This window comes from Rattus norvegicus, chromosome 1 (assembly GCF_036323735.1).
Source record: "Rattus norvegicus strain BN/NHsdMcwi chromosome 1, GRCr8, whole genome shotgun sequence".
In the NCBI taxonomy this organism is placed as follows: domain Eukaryota; kingdom Metazoa; phylum Chordata; class Mammalia; order Rodentia; family Muridae; genus Rattus; species Rattus norvegicus.
Window position 1 is genome coordinate 86,209,038 of NC_086019.1, and position 21,667 is coordinate 86,230,704.

Here is a 21,667-nt window from a genome sequence, read left to right on the forward strand (position 1 = left end):
TAGGACAGCAGGGCTACATGAAAGACCCTGTCTTGAAAAACAAAAAAGGCAGATAAATCCAAGAGAATTACTGAAAAATTGAAGCCACCTTGATCTTTGACCTGAGTTCCAAGCCTCTTAGGACCATAAGCAGAAGCATCATCTAGATTCTGAAAAAACACCTGGCATGTAAGAAAAAGGCCACGGTGTTGAGACAGACTTACTGAACTTCTCTTAAACTCCTACCTTCATTACAAAAGCCTGGCTAGTCATACACTTGAATCTAGATTTTTCAACACTCACTCTCAAAAAGAATTGAGACTTGGGTCTCATGCTTACCAAGTGGCCCTAAAACTATGGAGCAGAGGACAGCCTTGAACTTTGACCCTCCCGACTCTACCTCCAGTGTGCACCTTCTTGCCTCATGTATTTGGTACTGGGATCAAACCCAGGACTTCATGCACACAGGAAGGCGCTACATTCCCAGATAACAAAATCTACACTCACATTTAGTTGTTCAGGACTTGTCTATACTACTGTACTAGGTTTATTGCCTATTACCAGACTATTCACCAAGACTTCAAAATCAGAACATCCCACACCCCGTAACACACTTCTTCCTCTCTGGCCCATTCAAACTCCCCCACCCCAATGCCACTTCCTTAGAGCCTGAAGAGGTTAATATTCACTGTTGACTTTATCAGATTTAAAATCACCATGTATACACAGCTCTGGGTATGTTCTACAACAGTGTTTATATAAAGGGTCAATGAAAGAGGGCAGACCTACCCTGACTGTGGGCAGCACAATCAATGGAGTAGGTTCACATTCAAAGAAAAGGAGACAAAAAGGCAGCCAGCTGGCTCAGGTGCCACAAGCAAGAATGTCTGCTGCTTGAAGATGCCTGAGGACGTGATTTCCAGTCTCAGAAGCTACCGAAAGTTAATAGGAACCAAGTCCACAAAGTTGTTCCCTGACCTGCATACATATCTGCTAAGATATATACCACCTGTCACAGACATTCAATAATAAAGAAATTTCCCTGGCTGGAGAGATGGTTCAGTGTTTAAGAGCGCTGACTGCTCTTCCAGAGGTCCTGAGTTCAATTCCCAGCACCCACATGGTGGCTCACAACCATGCTTTCCTTGCAGCAGTAATATTTAAAGTCTTAATGGCTCAGGCTTGCCATACCAGCTGCTCAGGAAGCTGAGACAGGAGAATCAAAAGTACAAAGTAAAGCTAGCCGGGAGAGGTGACTCACACTGTAAATCCAGGAGGCCAAAGTTCCAGACTAGCTGTTACAGAGCGAGACCCTGTCTCAAAGCACACACATAGAGAACTGCAGACACGAAAAAGAGGATATTCTGTGAAAAATTTTACAAAAAGGGAGAAAAAGCTTCTGACTAGGTTACTGCATAGCTTCTCCAACCCCCCAACCCCCAGCCACTACAACACAGCTCTTCAGAATGAGAGGTCTGGAACTATTCTCTTTATTTAGCAGCAATCGAAAATGAGTATCCTGTTTTAATCTTAACCACACATGCCAGTACCCCAGAGACCATAGCTTACTAATGGCTCAATTACATGAAAAAGGCTTAAAACACTACCTGGTACACAGTCAGCACTTAATGAAGTAGCAAATCCCCTTCTAGGAATCAATCCTACAGAAGTACATGAGCATAAAAACTATACAGAAGTTTGCACCGTGGCAATAGTGTAGTCAATGAGGTTTGTCTGAGGCACACTATTTGAGTTGAAAACATATGCATAACATACACATTTTCCCATTTCCCCAACCTATACCTTAGCCATGTGATCATCCGGTCTCACCTATAAAACTCAACAGCACCCATGAGTAAGCAAGCAAACATTCTTTTTTTTTTTTTTCGGAGCTGGGGATCGAACCCAGGGCCTTGCACTTGCTAGGCAAGCGCTCTACCACTGAGCCAAATCCCCAACCCCATAAGCAAGCAAACATACATAGTTCCAGCTATGCAGGAAGCTGAGGCAGGAAGATCATCAGTTGAAGGGCTGGAGAGATGGCTCAGCGGTTAAGAGCAATGACTGCTCTTCCAGAGGCCCTGAGTTCACTTCCCAGCAACCACATGGTGGCTCACAACCATCTGTAATGAATCTGATGTCCTTCTGGCCTGTAGGCATATGTGCATGCAGAACACTGTATACATAATAAATAAAACTTTAAAAAAAAAAAAAGATCACCATTTGAACCCACGCAGAACAAAGCAAGACCTTGTTTCTTTTTTCAAATATAAAAATATTTATTATTTATTTTGTTGTGTTTGGTTGCACACATTTTTGTTCAGCACATGTGTACAGGAACCACAGGTAGCTAAATCCCCTAAAGTGGAGTTGCAGGAGTTAGAAGCTGCCGTTCCAGGAACTGAACGCCAACCTCCTGAGGGAGTATGTGCTCTTAACTGAGTCCTCTCAACAGCCCAGGTTTCTGTTCCTTAAAAGTACAAAATGAAGCTCTAACCGCCTTTAACTCAGTTGATAAAGCACTTACTTAACAAGACAGAATACTGGGCTCCGACCCCAGCACAGCACAAATGCTGTGTGGCACACAGCTGTAATCCAAGCACTCCAAAGACACAGAGAGAGGCAAGGACAGGAGGACCGGAAGTTCAAGGTGATCAGGCTGAGCCTGGGTAACAGCAGACCCTGCTGAAATGCACTTGGCCCCCGTGCTTCCATCTTGTCCCTTACAATCTCCTGTCCCCAGTTCAAAGACATGTCTTGAGGCAGGTAGTGGCTACACATACAGTTAGTCTCAGCACCAGGGAGACGGAAGCAGGAGGATCTATGAACTCAAGGCCAGCCCAATCTACAGATCTAGTTCCAAGACAGTCAAAGTTACACAGAGAAACCTTGTCTTGGGAGGTTGGGGGAAGACACATTTTGTTTAACCTACTGGGTACAACTCAGGGCTCATATGCTAGGCCTGTCTGCAAGCTTAGTGGAGCCTCAGTCCTGTGGACTGGCTTATTTTTTCATTCTATTTTTCATTCACCTAACCGGATTCTCTTCTAGGGAAGTTAAGGCTGCTCCCAACAAAGGACCTGGGTACTAAAGGATCCTATTTGACCTCTCCAAGTTTAAACAAGTGATTCATTCATTAGTTACCAGACTTTCTCTAGGAAAGTAGCACTTTCCTAAAGAAGCCCATAATTTCCTAAACTTTGTGGGGTTTGTTTTAGTTTTGTTTTTAAGAAGGAGGAGACAGGGTTGACATTATGGACATCAGCTACTGAGCCCTTTCATATACAGTACAAGAGATAGAACCCAGGACTCTGTAATAGCTGAGCTATACACCAATGAGCACACCACCATGCTTAAGTGATATGCTGGAAGACAAGGCACAGGTCAAATTTCAGCCAACAAAACATAAACCTCTATGCTAACTATGCTGTTACTACAATCCTCAGAGACAGAAGGCTTCAAACAAATTTCTTGTTTTTGATAGCCTTATGTAGCAGGCTAGCCTTGAACTCCTGGCTCTCCCAAAGCCACCCTGAAGCACTGGGATTATAAATCTATGTCACTGCACCTGTGATGCCAGCTCTCCTAGCAGTGGGCAGGAGGACTGCTCCAAGTTTGATGCCAACTTGGGATAGAGTGAAACCCCATCTCAAAAGAAAAATAAACCATTTGCTGGGGTAGGCTATGAAGCTGGAATATTTATAACCCAAGTAAAACACACATGTCTAGCACAGGATCCCACTTCTAGGCTGAAACTGTAACTGCTCATAAAACCTCTTAGGGATGTCAGTGGTTCAGTACTCTAATGTTGTCCCTTCTTTTGTTGCTTAATACTCAGACTTGTCTAACCAGAGTCTACTGATGCCTCTGTGGGCGCGGGAGTTGTTCATGTGCTATCTCATTTACAGCACAATATCATAAAATACGTTCATCCCTTCTTTCTTCAGAAACTGTCTACGTGTGCGCATCTGAGTGTATGTATGTGTTGCACACGTGTGCAGTGCCCAGAGGCCAAAAGAGGAGTTCAGATTCCCTACAACTGGAGTTACAGGTGGTTGTGGGCCATAATGTGGATGAGGGGAAAGAGATTTGAGCCTACTTCCAAGAGCTGCTCTTCAGTTCCCATGCTACCCCCACCCCTTTAAAGTAAGGGTGTCACTATGTAGGCCATGAGGGCTCAAGCTCTCTGAGAATAAAGGTGCATACCACCGTGCTGAGGCCTTCTATTCCTGATCTTCCTGCACTTACCTACGTGTACCAACACATCTTGTTTATTTGGTGCCTCCCTCCCTCTTCAGCCTCCTGAATACTGGGACTAAAAGCGTGAGCCACTTCACCAATGTACAGTTTTCTGGTCTGACTGGGGCGTTTACGTAGACCTAACCTGCCCCTGACAGGATCAAGGCTTGTATCACCATACCTGGCAGCACTTTGGTTTCTGAGATGAGGTGTCCCTGGATAGCTCACAATGGCATCAATCTCACTCTGTACTGAAGATTAGTTTTGAGCCCACTCCTCCATCCTCAGCCTCCAAAGTGCTGCAGTGTCAGGTGTGCGACACTATCCTAGAGTCTTATTCCTATGGAACTTTATTTTTTTTATTTATTTATTTTTTTTTTTTTTTTGGTTCTTTTTTTCGGAGCTGGGGACCGAACCCAGGGCCTTGCGCTTCCTAGGCAAGCGCTCTACCACTGAGCTAAATCCCCAACCCCCTACGGAACTTTATTAATTAGGAATACGGTCCTTAGTCCCCATCAGAACATAAGCTTCAAGTTGGGAAGGAGCCTATTTTGTTCAATAAAAAATGCTCAGCAAGGTGCCTCACCAAGTAAAGTGCGAGTCTCAAATGCCTGACGGACACCTGACAACCTGAGTTTAAACCTCAGACTCTACATAAAGGTGAAAGACAAGAACTGACTGTGCAAAGTTACCCTTTGGCATCCACATCAGCACCACGGAAAACATACACAGAAACCAACACATAAAATTCTAAAACCTCTTCCCGGAAAAATGCTCTGGGAGCCAATGTGTGACAGTGCATGCCTTTATCCCAGCACCTGAGAGAAGTAAGATCTCTGCAAGTTCAAAGCCAGCCTAAGCTGTAAAAACAATTATCCTTGGAGTTTGTTTTGATTTGAGACAGTGTCTCACTGAGGTAGCCCCGGCTGTCCAGGAACTACATAGATCAGGCTAACCTCAAACTCTACCTCCAGAGTACTGGAATTAAAAATATGAACATCCATGCCCCCTGCAAAACATAACTCGAAAATGTGAAGGAAGCCAGGCATTATGGCACATGCCTTTTTAATCCCAGTACTCATTCAAGATGCAGAAGCAGGCTGATCTCTGAGTTTGAAGCAGCATGGTCTACAGAGGGAGTCCCAGGTCAGCCAGGGCTGCTCAGAGAAACCTGGTCTAGGGGGAAGGGAAAAAAACAAACCAAACAGCATCTGTAGCAGTGTGCTCAATAAATTCGGCCACTCAGCGCCTCTCCTGGAGTCCCTTTGTCAGAATTAGCTCTCGAGCACTCCTCAAGAGGAGCCTGTGGGGTTTGCCAAGTCCCCAGGGCATCCAACAAAGGTTCTCATTAACTAGAAATTAATGAGCTCAGCCCGCCCCTACACTCTGCACTCATGCCCACCCCCTCTTACACTCTAACAGCCTCACCTAAACCCCACCATCACCAGGTACAGACACCGAGGGAGTCTCCAGTTCGAATCCTCCCTCTTCCCCGCCTCCTCCGAGGACACACACACTACTACACAAGGGCCATCTCCACCTCCCATACTTTGCAGAAACACCCTCCATTCGTCTATTCTGAAGCTCTAGGACAACCAAATGCATCAACGCCGACTCGGTTCTACAACCGAGCCCCACCCTCTCCCTCAGGGCCCATACGCCGGCCCCGGCCCGCGGCGCCCCTCACCGCTTCTGAGCCTCCAGTCCCCACAGGCGGATCTGTCGGTCATACTGCGCTGCCTCCTCCTCGCTGATGCCGCCGCCGCCGCCGCTGACCTCCTCCTTCTCCACCATGGCGCCGGCTTTCAGCTCACCCGATCCCGCTCTCGCTAACCGCCGGCGGAGAGCCCGTGCACCCGGGACGCGCTTGCGCCTGCGTAGACAGCCGCGCCTGCGCAGAGCCACCTCCGTGCTTTGCGGGAGACCACGTGGATGCCCAAGACCCCAAGGCCCGCTAGCCGCCCCGGATCACGTGACAGAGACGCCAATCAATCCCAGAGAGGAAAAAGAAAAAAAGAAAGAAAGAAAAAGTGGCGGGTGTTTTGACTCCTCGAGGACGTCAACACGATCATTTATGAAGCTGGTCTTGTGTTTATCGAGTTGTTACGGGGATTCCAGCGTCCATGGTGTGGTGAAATGAGCAGAATGCTTAAAATGTGACCTGTCCACATGGACCTATTGAGGGAAGAAAAAAAAAAAAGAAAACTAGACATTCCTCCTGGAGGGAATTGGAGATGCTTAGGAAGGAAGGAAGGACTCCCTCCCCTCCCCACCTTCCTCTCCTGACACATTCTCAAATCCTTATGTAAGATGCAGTACTCAAATTGGTCATGGTGGGCCATGCCTGTGATCACAGCTTTTGGACAAAAAGAAGTGAAAGGAATCAAAAGTTCAAGGCCTGGGTTACATGAGATCCTGTTAACAAACAAAAGCAGGGGTTGGGGATTTAGCTCAGCGGTAGAGCGCTTGCCTAGAAAGCCCAAGGCCCTGGGTTCGGTCCCCAGCTCCGAGAAAAAAAAAAAAAAAAAAAGCAAACCTAGGTTTATAGGCTCATGCCTGTAATCCCAGCATTCACGAGGCTGAAGTAGGAGAATTACGATGAATGAGATCCTGTCTCAAAACCAACAAGGACTTCAGTAAAAAGTGCTTGCCCAGACCTGAGTTTAATTCTAGATCCCTGTTTTAAAAAAAGAAAAGTTTTGTAGTGCAGATTTGTAATCTCAGCACTTGGGAGGTAGAGACTGAGGGAAGGGTTTCTGGACCTTGCTTGAGACTCAGTCTATATGCCAACAAAGAGATCCTGCATTAAAAACCAAGGTTGTGCTGGGTGGTGATGGCTACGCAGGCCTTTAATCCCAGTACTCTGGAGGAAGAAGCCGGCAGATCTCTGTGAGTTCAAGGCCTTCCTGGTCTAGCAAGTTCTAGAACAGCCAGGGCCACATAGAGAAACCCTATCCGGAAAAACAAATGAACAAAAAACGAGCGGGGGGGGGGGGGGAGCATGGGGGGGTGAGGGAGAGGAAAGAAAAGAAAAGAAAAAAGCAAGCAGAATGCTAGCCAGATGGTCTCTCCACTAGGTAAAAGCACTTCCTATGCACACATGGTAACTCGAGTTCCATTACTAGAAGCCACATGAAACTGGAATAGAATTGACTCAACACTTCTCTTTTAGTGTCCTCATGTGCATTGTGTGCAAGTGTGTGCACTCACTGAACCCGCTAGACACACACACACACACACACACACACACACACACACGATACTTTTATGTGTATAGATTTTTTTTTCTGTGCAATAAATGTGTACATAAGGAGATGAGAAGAGAGGGTTGAATTCCCCCAGAACTGGAGTAATAGGCAGAAGCCCCCATGTAGGAGCTAGGAACTGAGCCCAGATCCTCTAGAAGAACAATGAGTGTTCTTCACCATTGAGCCAACTCTCCAGGCACCCCCACCTCCACATTAATAATGGATAATTTAAAACAAAAGCTAATAAAATAGACAGCACCTGAATAAGAGCATCCAAGGTTGACCTTTTACCTCCACACATGCATGTGACACCATCATACACACAACAAAAGCAAAACTTTTTTTTGTTTATTTGTTTTACATTTATTTATTATATATACAGCATTCAGCCTTCATGTGTGCCTGCATGCCAAAAGAAGGCACCAGAACTCACTATAGATGGTTTTGAGCCACCAGGTGGATGCTGGGAATTGAACTCAGGACCTCTAGAGCACACAGCGTTCTTTTTTTTTTTTTTTTTTTTTTTTGGTTCTTTTTTTTGGAGCTGGGGACCGAACCCAGGGCCTTGCGCTTCCTAGGTAAGCGCTCTACCACTGAGCTAAATCCCCAGCCCCCACACAGCGTTCTTAATCTCTGAGCCATCTCTCTGGCCCCAACAGCATGATGTTTAGGCTCACTCTTGGGAAGCTAACGCAGGAACAGTGCCATTTTGAGTTTGAAGCCAGCATTACTACACAGCAGGACTGTGTCTCAAAATGCCCTTCAAACAAAACAGAAATAAAATATGCGTTAAGCATGCTAACACACACTTTTAATCCCAGGCAGAGGCAGATAGATAAATGGGAGTTCAAGACCAGCCTGGTCTACAGGATGAGTTCCAGGACAGCCAAGGTTATCCAAAGAAACCTTGTCATGAAAAACCAAAAATAAGGGCTAGAGAGATGGTTCAGCAGTTAAGAACAGTGACTGCTCTTCCAGAGGTCCTAAGTTCAATTCCCAGCACCCACATGGTGGTCCACAACCATCTGTAATGGGGTCCGATGCCCTCTTCTGGTGTGTCTGAAGACAGACAGTGTACTCATATACATAAATAAATACATAAATCTTTTTTTCTTTTCTTTTTTTCGTGGCTGGGGACCGAACCCAGCATAAATCTTAAGAAATAGAATGAAATACAAAATAAAAAATAAAGTCCAGGAGTGCTGAGAGTTGGAGAGATGGCTCAGCAGTTAAGAGCACTGACTGCTCTTCCAGAGGCCCTGAGTTCAAATCCAAAGAACCACATGGTGGCTCACAACCGTCTATAATGAGTCCTGATGCCCTTTTCTGGTGTGTCTGAAGGCAGCAACTGTGTACTCATATATATATATAAATAAATAAATCTTTAAAAAAAAAAAAAAGAGCACTGACTGCTCCTCCAAAGGTCTTGAGTTCAATTCCCAGCAACCACATGGTGGCTCACAACCATCTGTAATGGGACAAGCGACAGTGTGTTCCCATATATAAAATAAATAAATAAATCTTTAAAAAAAAAACCAAAAAAACAAAAAAAAAACCCAAAAAAACAAAAAAACAAGCTGGTGCTGTTGAGATTAAGAGCACTGACTGCTCTTTAAAAGTTCCTGAGTTTAAGGGCTGGAGAGATGGTTGGGCGTAAGAGCACCCGACTACTCTTCCAGAGGTCCTGAGTTCAATTCCCAGCAACCACATGGTGGCTCACAACCATCTGTAAAGAGACCCCATGCCCTCTTCTGGTGTATCTGAAGACAGCTACAGCGTACTTATATATAATAAATGAATAAATCTTTAAAAAAAAAAAAAGTTCCTGAGTTTGATTCCCAGCAACCACATGGTGTCTATCATGAGCCCTGGCGCCCTCTTTTGGCCTGAAAGCATACAAACAGGCAGAGCACTGTAGACATAAACAAACAAACAAATCTTTTTTTAAAAATTACTGATTTGTCATGGGTTCCAGATAGTCTTTATCTAGTCCCCAGAGACAATCGTGTTGCTCATTAATGGGCATGATAGAACTTGCAACCAATCCCAGCACTCAGAGAGCAAAGAGGATTAAGAGTTCCAAGCCAGCCTGGGCCACATAGCCGTCCTATATCTCAGAAAACATATTATAGTCAATCCCAGTATGGTTTCACACGCCTTTAACACCAGCACTCAGAAGTCAGAGGCAGATGGATCTGTCAATTGAGGCTAGCCTGGTCTGCAGAGCAGGTCCAGTCCAGTCAATCGTGTTGTAAATGTGAGGATTTTAACTTGGTTCTTCAGAACCCATAGAAAACCGGATTTGGTTGTCAGTCTGTCTTCAATCCAGGCATTCACACCTTGAGATAGGAAGCAAAGACAGACTCCCCTAGCCTGGTATATGTTGCAATGAAATAGGGATGTTGTCTTGTGCAAGGTGGGAGTTAAGACTGATACCAGAGGCTATCCTCTGACCTCCACAGGTAGGATGGGACACTGATAAGCTTAAGTACACCACACACAATATTGTAAATGCTAACACTTCTCCAACCAATGTTTGTGAAAACAACCCTAATTAAATGTATTAGACACACAGACACACACACACACACACACACACACACACACACACGGTGTGTATATCCAGACAGTGCACATGCATGCATATGCATGCATACACGCTCTCACATGAACACACAGAATAAAACCAAAAAAACTTGGAAGTTGGAGGTCATTTGTCTTAAGAGCAGTTGATGGGGCAGAGAAAGGGATAAAAGAGGATAATGGGGGCTGGCAAACATGGTGGGATCACAGTATGGATATGTATGGAATTGTCGAAAAAATTAAAAATACTTAGCAGGGTGGTGATGAAAGGAAAATTATACAGATTTAAGGTTTAAAAATATAAAATTAAAAGAATAAGTTTCAAAATCCACAGACTCAGGGCTAAACTATAAGAAACAAGCCCAGACAAGTACAGGCAGCCCTGCCGCTAGGACTAACCATAAAGATAAAGAAAAGGAATGCAGGAACCAGCCCAAGCTATCAGGACTGACTCATAAACCATTTGACAGGAGGGCATCTCCCCCCCCCCCCTTACTCAGAGTCACACTTTAACCAGATGTCCTTCAAACCCTGATAAGCCCCTGGCTTCTAAAAACCCGAACTCCCCAGTCAGCACGTACTCTTCTGCTGTGTTGTGATCTCACTGCTATGTTTAAATGAGCCAATCACTTACAGCCGCACCAAAAATTAGCCGCCACTGTTTGAAACAGCCAATTGTGTGAAACCGCGCCAAACCCCCTAGCCTTCCCTGTATAAACCCCTGACTTTTGAGCTTCAGGGTCGACTCCTCTGTCTCCTGCTTGAGATACGTGTTGGCCCAGAGATCCGTTTTTTTTTTTTTTTTTTTTTTGGTTCTTTTTTTCGGAGCTGGGGACCGAACCCAGGGCCTTGCGCTTCCTAGGCAAGCGCTCTACCACTGAGCTAAATCCCCAACCCCAAGCTCCGTTTTTATTAAACGGCCTCTTGCTTTTACATCAAGATCGGTCTCTCGTGTTTCCTGGGGCGCGCCATCCCGAGACTTGAGCGAGGTTCTTTCAGTGATGCATGCAAGAGGCAGAGGCATGAAGGTCTCTGAGTTCAAGGCCAGCCTAGTCTACCGAGGAGTGAGTTTGAGGCCAGCCTGGTCTACCAAGTGAGTTCCAGGACAGCCAGGGCCACACAGAGAAACGCTGTCAAGGGTTGGGGATTTAGCTCAGTGGTAGAGCACTTGCCTAGCAAGCGCAAGGCCCTGGGTTCGGTCCCCAGCTCCGAAAAAAAGAAAAAAAAGAAAAAGAAACGCTGTCAAGAAAAGCCAAAACAAAAACAAAACAAAAACAAGGACAACAAAACCTCACATTATTCATAAAGTACTTAGGTGTGTGCCTCTTTGTCTTAGCTAGGGTTTTATTGCTGTGAATAGACACCATGATCAATGCAAGTTTTATAAAGGACAACATTTAATTGGGGCTGGCTTACAGGTTCAGAGGTTCAATCCATTATCATCAAGACGGGAGCATGGCAGCATCACAGCATCCAGGCAGGCATGGTGCAGGAGGAGCTGAGTTCTACATCTTCACCGGAAGGAAGTCAGGAACAGCCTCAGCATCCTAGGAGCTCGGAGGAGGGTCTCCAAACCCACCTCACAGTGACACACTTCCTCCTACAAGGCCACACTTTCTAATAGTGCCCCTCCCTGGGCCATGCATATGCAAACCATCACACTCTTCTAATAAAGTATTTGTCTAACATAACCAAGCTCTAGATTGGAATCCTAGCACCTAGTATGAAACTGGGCAGAGTGGGACACACCTGCAATCAACACTTTGTAAATCCAACCAGGGGGATCAGAATAAGTTCAAGGACATCCTCAGTCTAGCTAGTGAGATGGCTCAGTGGAACAAGGCGCATGCCAGCAAGCTCGATGGCTTGAGCTTAATCAACATGACCCACAGAGAGGAAGGAGGCTCCACTCCCAAAATGTGTTCTCTAACCTGTGGTAATACACATGTGTGCACACACACAGCTCAAGAAATAAAAACAAATGTAATAACATAATTTTCAAAAGGAATAGAGCTAATTCGATGGTTAATTTGTCTGTTTTAACAAGATGAGGGGCTGGGGATTTAGCTCAGTGGTACAGCGCTTACCTAGGAAGCGCAAGGCCCTGGGTTCGGTCCCCAGCTCCAAAAAAAAGAACCAAAAAAAAAAAAAAAAAAAAAAAAAAAAAAAAAAAACAAGATGAGAAGGGGCTGGAGAGATGGCTCAGAGGTTAAGAGCACTGACTGCTCTTCCAGAGGTCTGAGTTCAATCCCCAGCAACCACATGGTGGCTCACAACCATCTGTAATGGGATCTGATGCCCTCTTCTGGTGTGTCTGAAGTCAGTGGCAGTGTACTTAAATCTTTAAAAAAAAAAAGGGGGGGGGGGGGTTTGGGGATTTAGCTCAGTGGTAGAGCGCTTGCCTAGGAAGCGCAAGGCCCTGGGTTTGGTCCCCAGCTCCGAAAAAAAGAACAAAAAAAAAAAAACCCAAGATGAAACAAACCTCTGGCACATTGGTGAAAGTTTCCAGATTAGGTTAGTTTGAGAGAGAGAGAAAGACCCAGTCTCATTGAGAGCGGTGTCACTCCACCATCCCAGACTGAAGAAAGCAAGCTGACCACAGCCAGCATTCATCCTTCTGTGTTTTCTGGCTGCAGATCCCATGTGACCAGCGACCACACATGTCTGCTTCCAAACCTGCTCCATCCGCCATAATGAAGGTCCCCTCAAGCTGGGAGTCGGAACAGACCCTTCCATCCAAAAGCTGCTCGTATTAGGTAACAAACGAATCCAACTTACTGTGGAAATGAAGTACCAGTAGGTCTTGGAGATGCTTGGAGATTCACATACTCTGAAGGATCTTTTATTGCTTTGTTTTTTTTGTTTTTTTGGGTTTTTTTGTTTTTTTTTTTTTTTTGTTTTTTGGTTCTTTTTTTCGGAGCTGGGGACCGAACCCAGGGCCTTGCGCTTCCTAGGCAAGCGCTCTACCACTGAGCTAAATCCCCAACCCCGCAAAGATAATTCTTACAGATGCTTTTAGTCTTTGGACCCTGACTAGAGACAGTTTACACCCTAGACGTGAGAGAGAGCATGGGTTTGAGAAAAACAGTCCTCCCCAGCTCTCCAAGGGTGCTTTAGTCAAAGAGAAGGAAAATGAGCTTAAGCTTTTTTGGAGCTCTCCTAGGGAAAGAAGGAGGTCAGGAGACGTCTAGTTCTCTCCCCTCTCTGTCTATTGTCTGTCCTTGGTGCACCAATCTGTCCATGTCTGTCAGTTTATGTCTGTGTCTTTTGTTTCTCATTGCTTTAATGTTTTTTTTTTTTTTTTTTGATTCTTTTTTTCGGAGCTGGGGACCGAACCCAGGGCCTTGCGCTTCCTAGGCAAGCACTCTACCACTGAGCTAAATCCCCAACCCCTATTGCTTTGTTTTAAGAAGAGAACAGTTGGGGTTGGGGATTTAGCTCAGTGGTAGAGCGCTTGCCTAGCAAGCGCAAGGCCCTGGGTTCGGTCCCCAGCTCCGAAAAAAAAAAGAAAAAGGAAAAAAAAAAAAAAAAAAGAAGAGAAGTTGCCAAATTAAGGTTCTGTACCTTAAAGAGGGGGGTAGACCAGTTTTTCAGTAGGTTAAGTGCCTGGGATTAAAGCTTGTGAAGTTACATCTGCTAAGGTGACTGCTTACCACTCCTGACGTCGTCTTCGGCAGCAAGAATGCTCATTCCCACCTGTATGTAGGCATCACCTTGGGAGCTTTGGAGTAGATGCCCTGCCAAACCTCCTTCAGAGACTCCAATTAATTAGCCTGGGTTGGAACTGAGATCCTGGGAATTTTATAAAGCCTCCTCCTGGTGGTTCTGAAACAAACAGCATTTCCAACTGCTTCATTTCAATCCTGATTTTTTTTTAAAGATCTAGTTATTTATCATGTATAAGTACACTGTAGCTGTCTTCAGACACACAGAAGGGAGCATCGGAACCCATTACAGATGGTTGTGAGCCACCATGTGGTTGCTGGGAATTGAACTCAGGACCTCTGGAAGAGCAGTCAGTGCTCTTAACCTCTGAGCCATCTCTCCAGCCCCCTACTCCTGATTCTTTTGTGTTAAGAAAACATAACAGGAAGCAGTGCTTTGGAGATCCCGAGGATCTGTATCTTGCTTCAACAGTGTTTGGATGGAACAGACGCGGGGTCTCCCACTTTATTAACTTCCAGCCACCTTACAAGTCTCTCCAGTCGCAGCCTCCGGGACCATCTCCTTGCCGCCTTCGGCTCCTAGGACCAGCCAGCATTGTCTTCGCGGTTAGCTCCATACTCCGGATCAGCCTATCCTCTTAGATTCGTCAGAATTATTCCACCGGAGTGGCAGCTGCCGTGAACAGCCTGGTCAACTTGCACCTGCGGGCCTCCTAACTCTCTGGGCTTCTTTTTTGATCGGAATGACGTGGCTTTGGAGGGCGTAGGCCACTTCTTCCGCAAATTGGCCAAGGAGAAGCGTGAGGGAGCTGAGTGTCTTCTCAAGTTGCAGAACGAATGTGGGGGCCGTGCACTCTTCCAGGATGTGCAGAAGCCATCTCGAGACGAGTGGGGTAAAGCCCTGGAGGCCATGGAAGCTGCCTTGGCCCTGGAGAACCTGAACCAGGCCCGCTTGAATCTGCATGCCCTGGGTTCTGCCCGCACAGACCCTCACCTCTGTGATTTCTTGGAAAGTCACTTCCTGAATAAGGACGAGAAACTCATCAAGAAGATGGGCAATCACCTGACCAACCTGCGTAGGGTGGCAGGGCCACAACCAGCGCAGACCGGCATGGCCCAGGCATCTCTGGGCGAGTATCTCTTTGAGCGCCTCACCCTTAAGCAGGACTAGGCCTCTGCACCTTCCAAGGGGCTCCCTCCTCTGCTCTGCACCGACCGCCTCAGCACCTCCACACAAATGAACCTCTAATGCCACTAGGCAGCTTTGTAACCACCCTGGAGCCTCTGGAGCCTCTTCCAAGTCTTGGACGAAGTAAAAATAAAGCTTTTTGAAACAGAAAAAAAAAACAAAAACAAAAACAAAAACAAAAACAAAAAAAAAAAAAACAAACAAGGGCTGGAGAGATGGCTCAGTGGTTAAGAGCACTGACTGCTCTTCCAGAGGTCCTGAGTTCAAATCCCAGCAACCATATGGTGGCTCACAACCATCTGTAATGGGATCCGATGGCCTCCTCTGGTGTGTCTGAAGACAGCTACAGTGTACTGATATAAATAAATAAATAAATAAATAAACAAACAAACTCAAACAAACAAAAACTAAAGAATTAAAATTTCAAAAAGTTAGTCATAGACAAGGTCTGGACGTGCCTGAGAGGGTGTTAGAGATAGGACCTGCCGGACCAGCTATCAGCCCTCAGCTACACTGAGCCCAGACACTTGAGCCTCGCTGGAAAGGACCATACCTGGTGCTGCTGACCACCCTGACAGCTGTCAATTCTCAGCCCTCACCAGCCGTGTACTAGCTGTTGGGGCTGAGAGCTGGGACCTAGAGGGAAATTCAGTCATGTTTGTCCTGGGTTCTATCAAGATAGGTGTGGGGATAGGCTTGATTTCCATTACAAATGATGTAACATTACATATGTTAGTACTCTTAATACTTCTTGGGACTGTGCCTCAGGGATCACAGTCTGTATAAGTTTAGAAGTTCTAAAAGCTAGTCATGACCTTGGTGTATAGGCTTGGATAGTGTCCAGATTAGAATCCTCATGCTAAGACAACAATATCAGGCTGTGCAAAGTGAGGAGCCCCTAAATGCTGAGCCTATTATGTAGTCCTAAGATTAGAACTACTCCCAAAAGGAAGTGGGGAACGAAGAATTAAAATTTCAAAAAGTTAGTCATAGACAAGGTCCGGACGTGCCTGAGAGGGTGTTAGAGATAGGACCTGCCGGACCAGCTATCAGCCCCAAGGACATTGACCATCTGTAGCCACCCCCTCCCCTTCCTTCACCCCCCTGAGTGAGATGAGCCACCCTATCTGCCTGCCGAGCTGCTAGAGAGCACGTACACCTTGCTGATGTAATTTCGCTCGAAAAGTAACTGTGCACCATTTGAATTGACCAATCATGTGTAACCACGCGAATTCCCCTATATAAACCCCCGAGTTTGGAAGCTCGGGGTCGATTCCTCTGTCTCCTGTGTGGGATACGTGTCGACCCGGGATCCCGCTAAGACCTGGGATCTCGTTAATAAAAGCTACCTCCTGCTGTTACATCAAGATGGCTACTCGTGATTCCTGGGGGCACCCCATCCCACGATTGGAGCGAGAGACGCGGCTCCCCGTTTAGGGGTACACTCTTTCAAAACCAAGAAAGAAAGAAAACATAACAGGGTTGAAGAGATGGCTCAGAGGTTACAGATGGCTCACAACCACCTGTAATGGGATCCAATGTCCGCTTCTGGTGTGTCTGAAGAGAGCAACACTGTACTAACATACATAACATAAATAAATCTTTAGACAAACAAACAAGAAAACATAACAACAGAGGATGGGAGGTGGTGGTGCACACCTATGACCCCTGCCCTCGGGAGACAGAGGCAGGTGGCTCTCTGAGTTCGTGGGCAGCCTTCTCTACAAAATGAGTTCCAAGACAGCCAGAGCTACACAAAGAAATCTTGTCTTGAAACAAACAACGAATAATAATATTTAAAGATTTATTTTTTTAATGTGCATTGATGTTTTGCCTGCATGTATGCATGTGTGAGGGTGTGAGATCCTCTGGAACTAGAGGTACAGACAGCTGGGAACTGCCAGGTGGGTGCTGGGAATTGAACCTGGAAGAGCAGTCAGTGCTCTTAACTGCTAAGCCATCTCTCCAGTCTTTTACAAAAGAGTAAATGATGTTGGACTTCATGGCACACGCCTTTAATCCCAACACTTGGAGGCAGAGGCAAGAGGATATCTGTGAGTTCCAGGACAACCAGGAGTACATAGCAACCCTGTCTATAAATAAATATATAAACAAACAAACAAACAAACAAACAAACGAGTGACTTTAGAAACAAAACATAACAATGATGGTTTGAATAAGAATGTCCAGGATTGGAAAGATGGCTCAGCAGTAAAGAACACTGACTGCTCTTCCCGAGGTCCTGAGTTCAATTCCCAGCAACCACATGGTGGTTCACAACCATCTGTAATGAGTTCTGATGCCATCTTCTGGCATAAAGGTGTACATGCAAATGGAGCACTCCTATTCATAAAATATCATTTAAAAAAAGAATAAGAATGTTCCCTATAGGGGCTGGGGATTTAGCTCAGTGGTAGAGCGCTTACCTAGGAAGCACAAGGCCCTGGGTTTGGTCCCCAGCTCCGAAAAAAAAAAACAAAAAAAAAAAAGAAAAAAAAAAGTACATAATATGGCGCTAGAGAGACGAGGCAGTGGATGAGAGCACTTGTTCTTGCAAAGGACCTGGGTTTGGTTCTCAGCAGCCACATGGATGACAGCTCACAGCTGTGCGAGTTTCAGTTCCCGGGGACCCAGTGCTCTTTTCTGAAGTGCTTGGCCACCAGGCACACACATATGGTAATACGCATACATGTGAGAAAGACACCCATACACATAAAAATAAAGTTAGTAAATCTTTGTTGAAAAAGGCAAGAAAAAGCAACAATAAAACACAAGTAATGCAACAACACTGAAGGCCTGTGGAGATTGGGGTCTCAGAGAACATCTTGCTCTTGCTGAGTTTCATTCTTAGCACCCATTTTGGAGAGCTCACAACTTCCTGTAACTCCAACTCCAAGGAACCCTATGCCTTCTTCCTGATTCCATGGCCACACAAACAGCAGCAGAGACAGAGAGCTGGAGAGCTGGAGATAGAGACAGACAGATGCTAGGGGATGCCTCCGTGCACTCTGTGCTCAGAGGGTGATTGCTGTGCCCAGACATTTGGTTACAGTCTGCACTATGCTCTCAATGCTGTGTAAAAACTGTTTTCCATCACTTCTGATTGGTTAATTAGGACCAGACCAGCCAATTAGCTGGGCAGAGAAGAATAGGGCTGGGCTGCTGATCCTAGTCAGGGGGGATCACAGCTGAGAGAGAAGGTATGGGGGTACCATGTAGAGGGACCAGGAGGACACATGGTTCAGAGCAAGCCAGGGCGAGACTCAGATGAAAGGTACAAGACCACGTGGCTGGGAAATAGGCATCCTTAGAGGGTTAGAATAGCTCAGAACCTGCCCAGCATAGTGCCAGTAGCTTGTTAATAAAAATACCACGTCTCTATGTAGTTGACTCAGGAACTGAGCCTGGCTAGAGCTTGCCTGTGAGTAGAAATGCCCTGCAGATATTTGAGAGCAAAGAGAATGAAGAAACCTGCCCTCCTCCTCCCCTCATACCATTACAGATATACTGTAAGTGTTAGCGCTTTCTTATCCAACTAGAGTCTGTTAATGTGTGGGAGTGAAAACCAGGTCCAGGTTGTTGATTTACCACAGGCAGACATCTTATACTCTCATCAGAAACAGGAAGTCTAGGCTAATATTTTCCAAAACCTACTTTAATAAGGGTTCTTAAATGCTTCCACCTCCCGTATAGCCCACAGACCAAAGGTAGGGGAGGAAAATGGCTAGTGAGACAAGGGGGATGTGGACCTGTCTGGCAGTAGTTCCTTGGGGTGATTCCAGTCTTCATTGTCAGTAGTCCAGTCCACTCGAATCAGCAAAAGCAGCTCAGTCCAGAAGAAACCAACCAGCACGCGTTCGCTGAAGCTGCAAGAAGCATCCGGAACACCTCCAGAAGTTCCCTACATTTTTGGTGCATTTTTCCCTACAAAGGCGTGACAAGGGCAGATGAATGAAGAAAGCAAGGCAAACCATTGTCAGAGGGCCAATAACTAAGTCAAGAGAGAAAGAAAGAAGGAAAGAAAGAAAGAAAGAAAGAAAGAAAGAAAGAAAGAAAGAGAAAGAGAGAAAGAAAGAGAGAGAGAAAGAGAAAGAAAGAGAAAGAGAGAGAGAAAGAGAGAGAAAGAGAGAGAAAGAGAAAGAAAGAGAGAGAAAGAGAAAGAAAGAGAAAGAAAAAGAAAGAAAGAAAGAAAGAGAAAGAAAGAGAGAGAGAAAGAGAGAGAAAGAAAGATTGATTGATTGATTGATTGATTGATTTGTGTCATTAGAGCCAGTGATTGGCTGGCATACTGGTGGGATGGCTATTCCTAGTAGTCGAATTGACTTCGTCTGGAAGGAACTATAGTCCAGAAATGGAGGCCTGCGATCCAGATCTTGAGGCTGGAAGATACAGGTTTCTGACTTGGATCTTGACCTGGAGATCTTGAGGCATAGTGGCTATGAAAAATTTTAGGCCCAGGCAAAGTAGTCCATGCCTTTAATCCCAGGAGACTGAGGCAAGCAGATTTCTGAGTTCAAAGCTAGCCTGGGACAAAGCAAGTTCCAGAACAAGGAGTGGTGGTACACACCTTTAATCTGGGCCACACCTGCTGGAGTCCTATATAAGGTCTTGGACGAAGGAAGACTCATTCTTCTTCAATGCTTGCACTTACAGCCAGCACCTCTGTTGGAACCTACTTCTACAGAAGGCCAGCGGAAACAGCTAGCCTTGTGGGACTAAGCAACTACTAGATTCTTGGACTTCCCATTCACAACTGCCCATTGTTGGGTTAGTTGGACTACAGACTGTATGTAAGTCATTACAAGAAATTCCCTTAATGTATAGAAGCATTCCATAAGTTCTGTGACTCTAGAGAACCCCAAGACACATAGTAAATGTACTAAATGTCACTGTGAGTTAAATACTTGAAAATTGGCCTGCAAGCCATTTAATCCCAGCAATTGAGAGGCAGAGACAGGTAAATCTCTGTGAGTTAGGGGCCACCTGGTCTCCATAGTGAGTTCCAGAATGACCAGGGCTACTTATAGACATCTTTGTCTCAGAAAAACAAACAAACAAACAAACAAACAAACAACAACAGCTGCCCCAGAAATTGGTGGCACAAGTCTTTAATTCCAGCATTTGGGAAGAGGCAGGGGCAGATGGACTCCTGAGTTTGAGGCCAGCCTGGTCTACAGAGTGAATCCGAGTTGGGAATACTCAAGAGAAAATCTGTCTCAAAGCAAGCAAAAACCAAAATCAAAAGGAAAAAAGAGGCCTGCAAGGGGCTGGTAGGAAGGTTAGAGCGTCTGCTGCTCGCAACTACGTGTAACTCAAGTTCCAGTCAACCCATGCCCTCCGCTGGAGTCCAGGGGTGCCCACATGCACATAAAGTAAAAATCAGTACATGGTGGCTCTTAACCACTAAGCCATCTCTCCATCCCTAGGCTACACTTCTCACCATTCCCGCCTTTGTGGTGAGCTCTTTCACTTGATACTTACACAGCAGGCAAGGCTGTGTAATCAAGCAATCCCCTTCCGTGACCGAGGTCCTCTTCCATGAACCTTGTGGCCTTCTGAAATTAGCTCTTGTATTTGGAAGAGCTGCAGCAAGCAGCCAGCTCTAGCTCTCCAAGGCCCTCGAGCGTTGCTGGTTGTTCCAGCAGTTGCTGAGTGAGACATTATCTCAACCTTTCATCCCACATTCAGAAGATAGAGGCAGAGGCATCTATGAGAGCCAGGCTAGTCTCACTCAGTATTCATAGCCTGGCCTGCAACTAAAAACAATCCTCCTGCCTCAGCATCTGGAGTACTAGGATTACAGATAAAAGAAACCATGCTGGGGGGGGGGGTTGGGGATTTAGCTCAGTGGTAGAGCGCTTGCCTAGCAAGCACAAGGCCTTGGGTTCGGTCCCCAGCTCCGAAAAAAAGAAAGAAAAGAAAAGAAACCGGCTTCTCCATGAGACAGGAATAAAGTATCACTCATAGCAAGAAAAAAAAAAAAAAAGAAACCATGCTGGGGCTGCATACAAGTTTTTGCTTTTGTTTTTTTATCTGCACTGTTGGTGATGGAATCCAGGACTGGGAGCAGGAAACTCCATCACTGACTTAATCTACATTCCATTCTTCCACCCCCACCCCCCACCCCCCACCCCCGGACCTTGCGCTTCCTAGGTAAGCGCTCTACCACTGAGCTAAATCCCCAACCCCCCTACATTCCATTCTTATTTTATGAGCACCACTCTCAAACCACCTTCAACCCTGAGTATTTAATAATAATAATAACAATAACAATAATAATAATAATAATAATAATAATACCACCCTTCGGGTGTATGGGTGTTTTGCCTTCATGTATGTCTGTGCATCGCATGCACGTCCAGTGCCTGGATTCCCTGGGACTGGAGTTACATACAGACAGTTGTGAGCCACCATGTGGTTGCTGGGATTTGAACTTTGAGACCTCTGGAAGAGTGCTCTTAACTACTGAGCCATCTCTCCAACCCTCTTCCTTTCTTTTTTCTGTGACAAGATCTCATGTTGTCCCTCCTGACTCCAGGTTGCCATGTACTGGAGGATAACCGTGAACTCCTCATTGTGCTGCCTCGACTTCTGTGTTTCTGAATTTTTGCCTTTTGCCCCAGGACTGGCTTTCATTACTTGTTAATGAGGCAGTCACTTAAGATGAATATCTGGTCCCTGGAAACAAACCCTTCATCATTGTAACTAACAGTAAAAAATTAATTAAGAAAAACCAAAAAACAAAACAAAAGATCCTAAGGGAG

General features: G+C 45.7%; 1 protein-coding gene and 1 pseudogene across 1 annotated transcript in view; one reads left to right on the top strand and one right to left on the bottom strand.

Annotated features, from left to right (window-relative positions):
- Window positions 1–6,052, bottom strand: part of Sae1 (SUMO1 activating enzyme subunit 1) — a 55,976-nt gene extending 49,924 nt beyond the window's left edge. Inside the window, exon 1 of the mRNA NM_001012063.1 lies at window positions 5,906–6,052. Within this exon, the coding sequence (NP_001012063.1) occupies window positions 5,906–6,012 (107 nt within the window). The 5' untranslated portion in view covers window positions 6,013–6,052. The remainder of the gene's footprint in view (window positions 1–5,905) is intronic.
- Window positions 6,011–14,941, top strand: Ftl1-ps12 (ferritin light chain 1, pseudogene 12; annotated as a pseudogene).
- The last annotated feature ends 6,726 nt before the right edge of the window (window positions 14,942–21,667 follow it).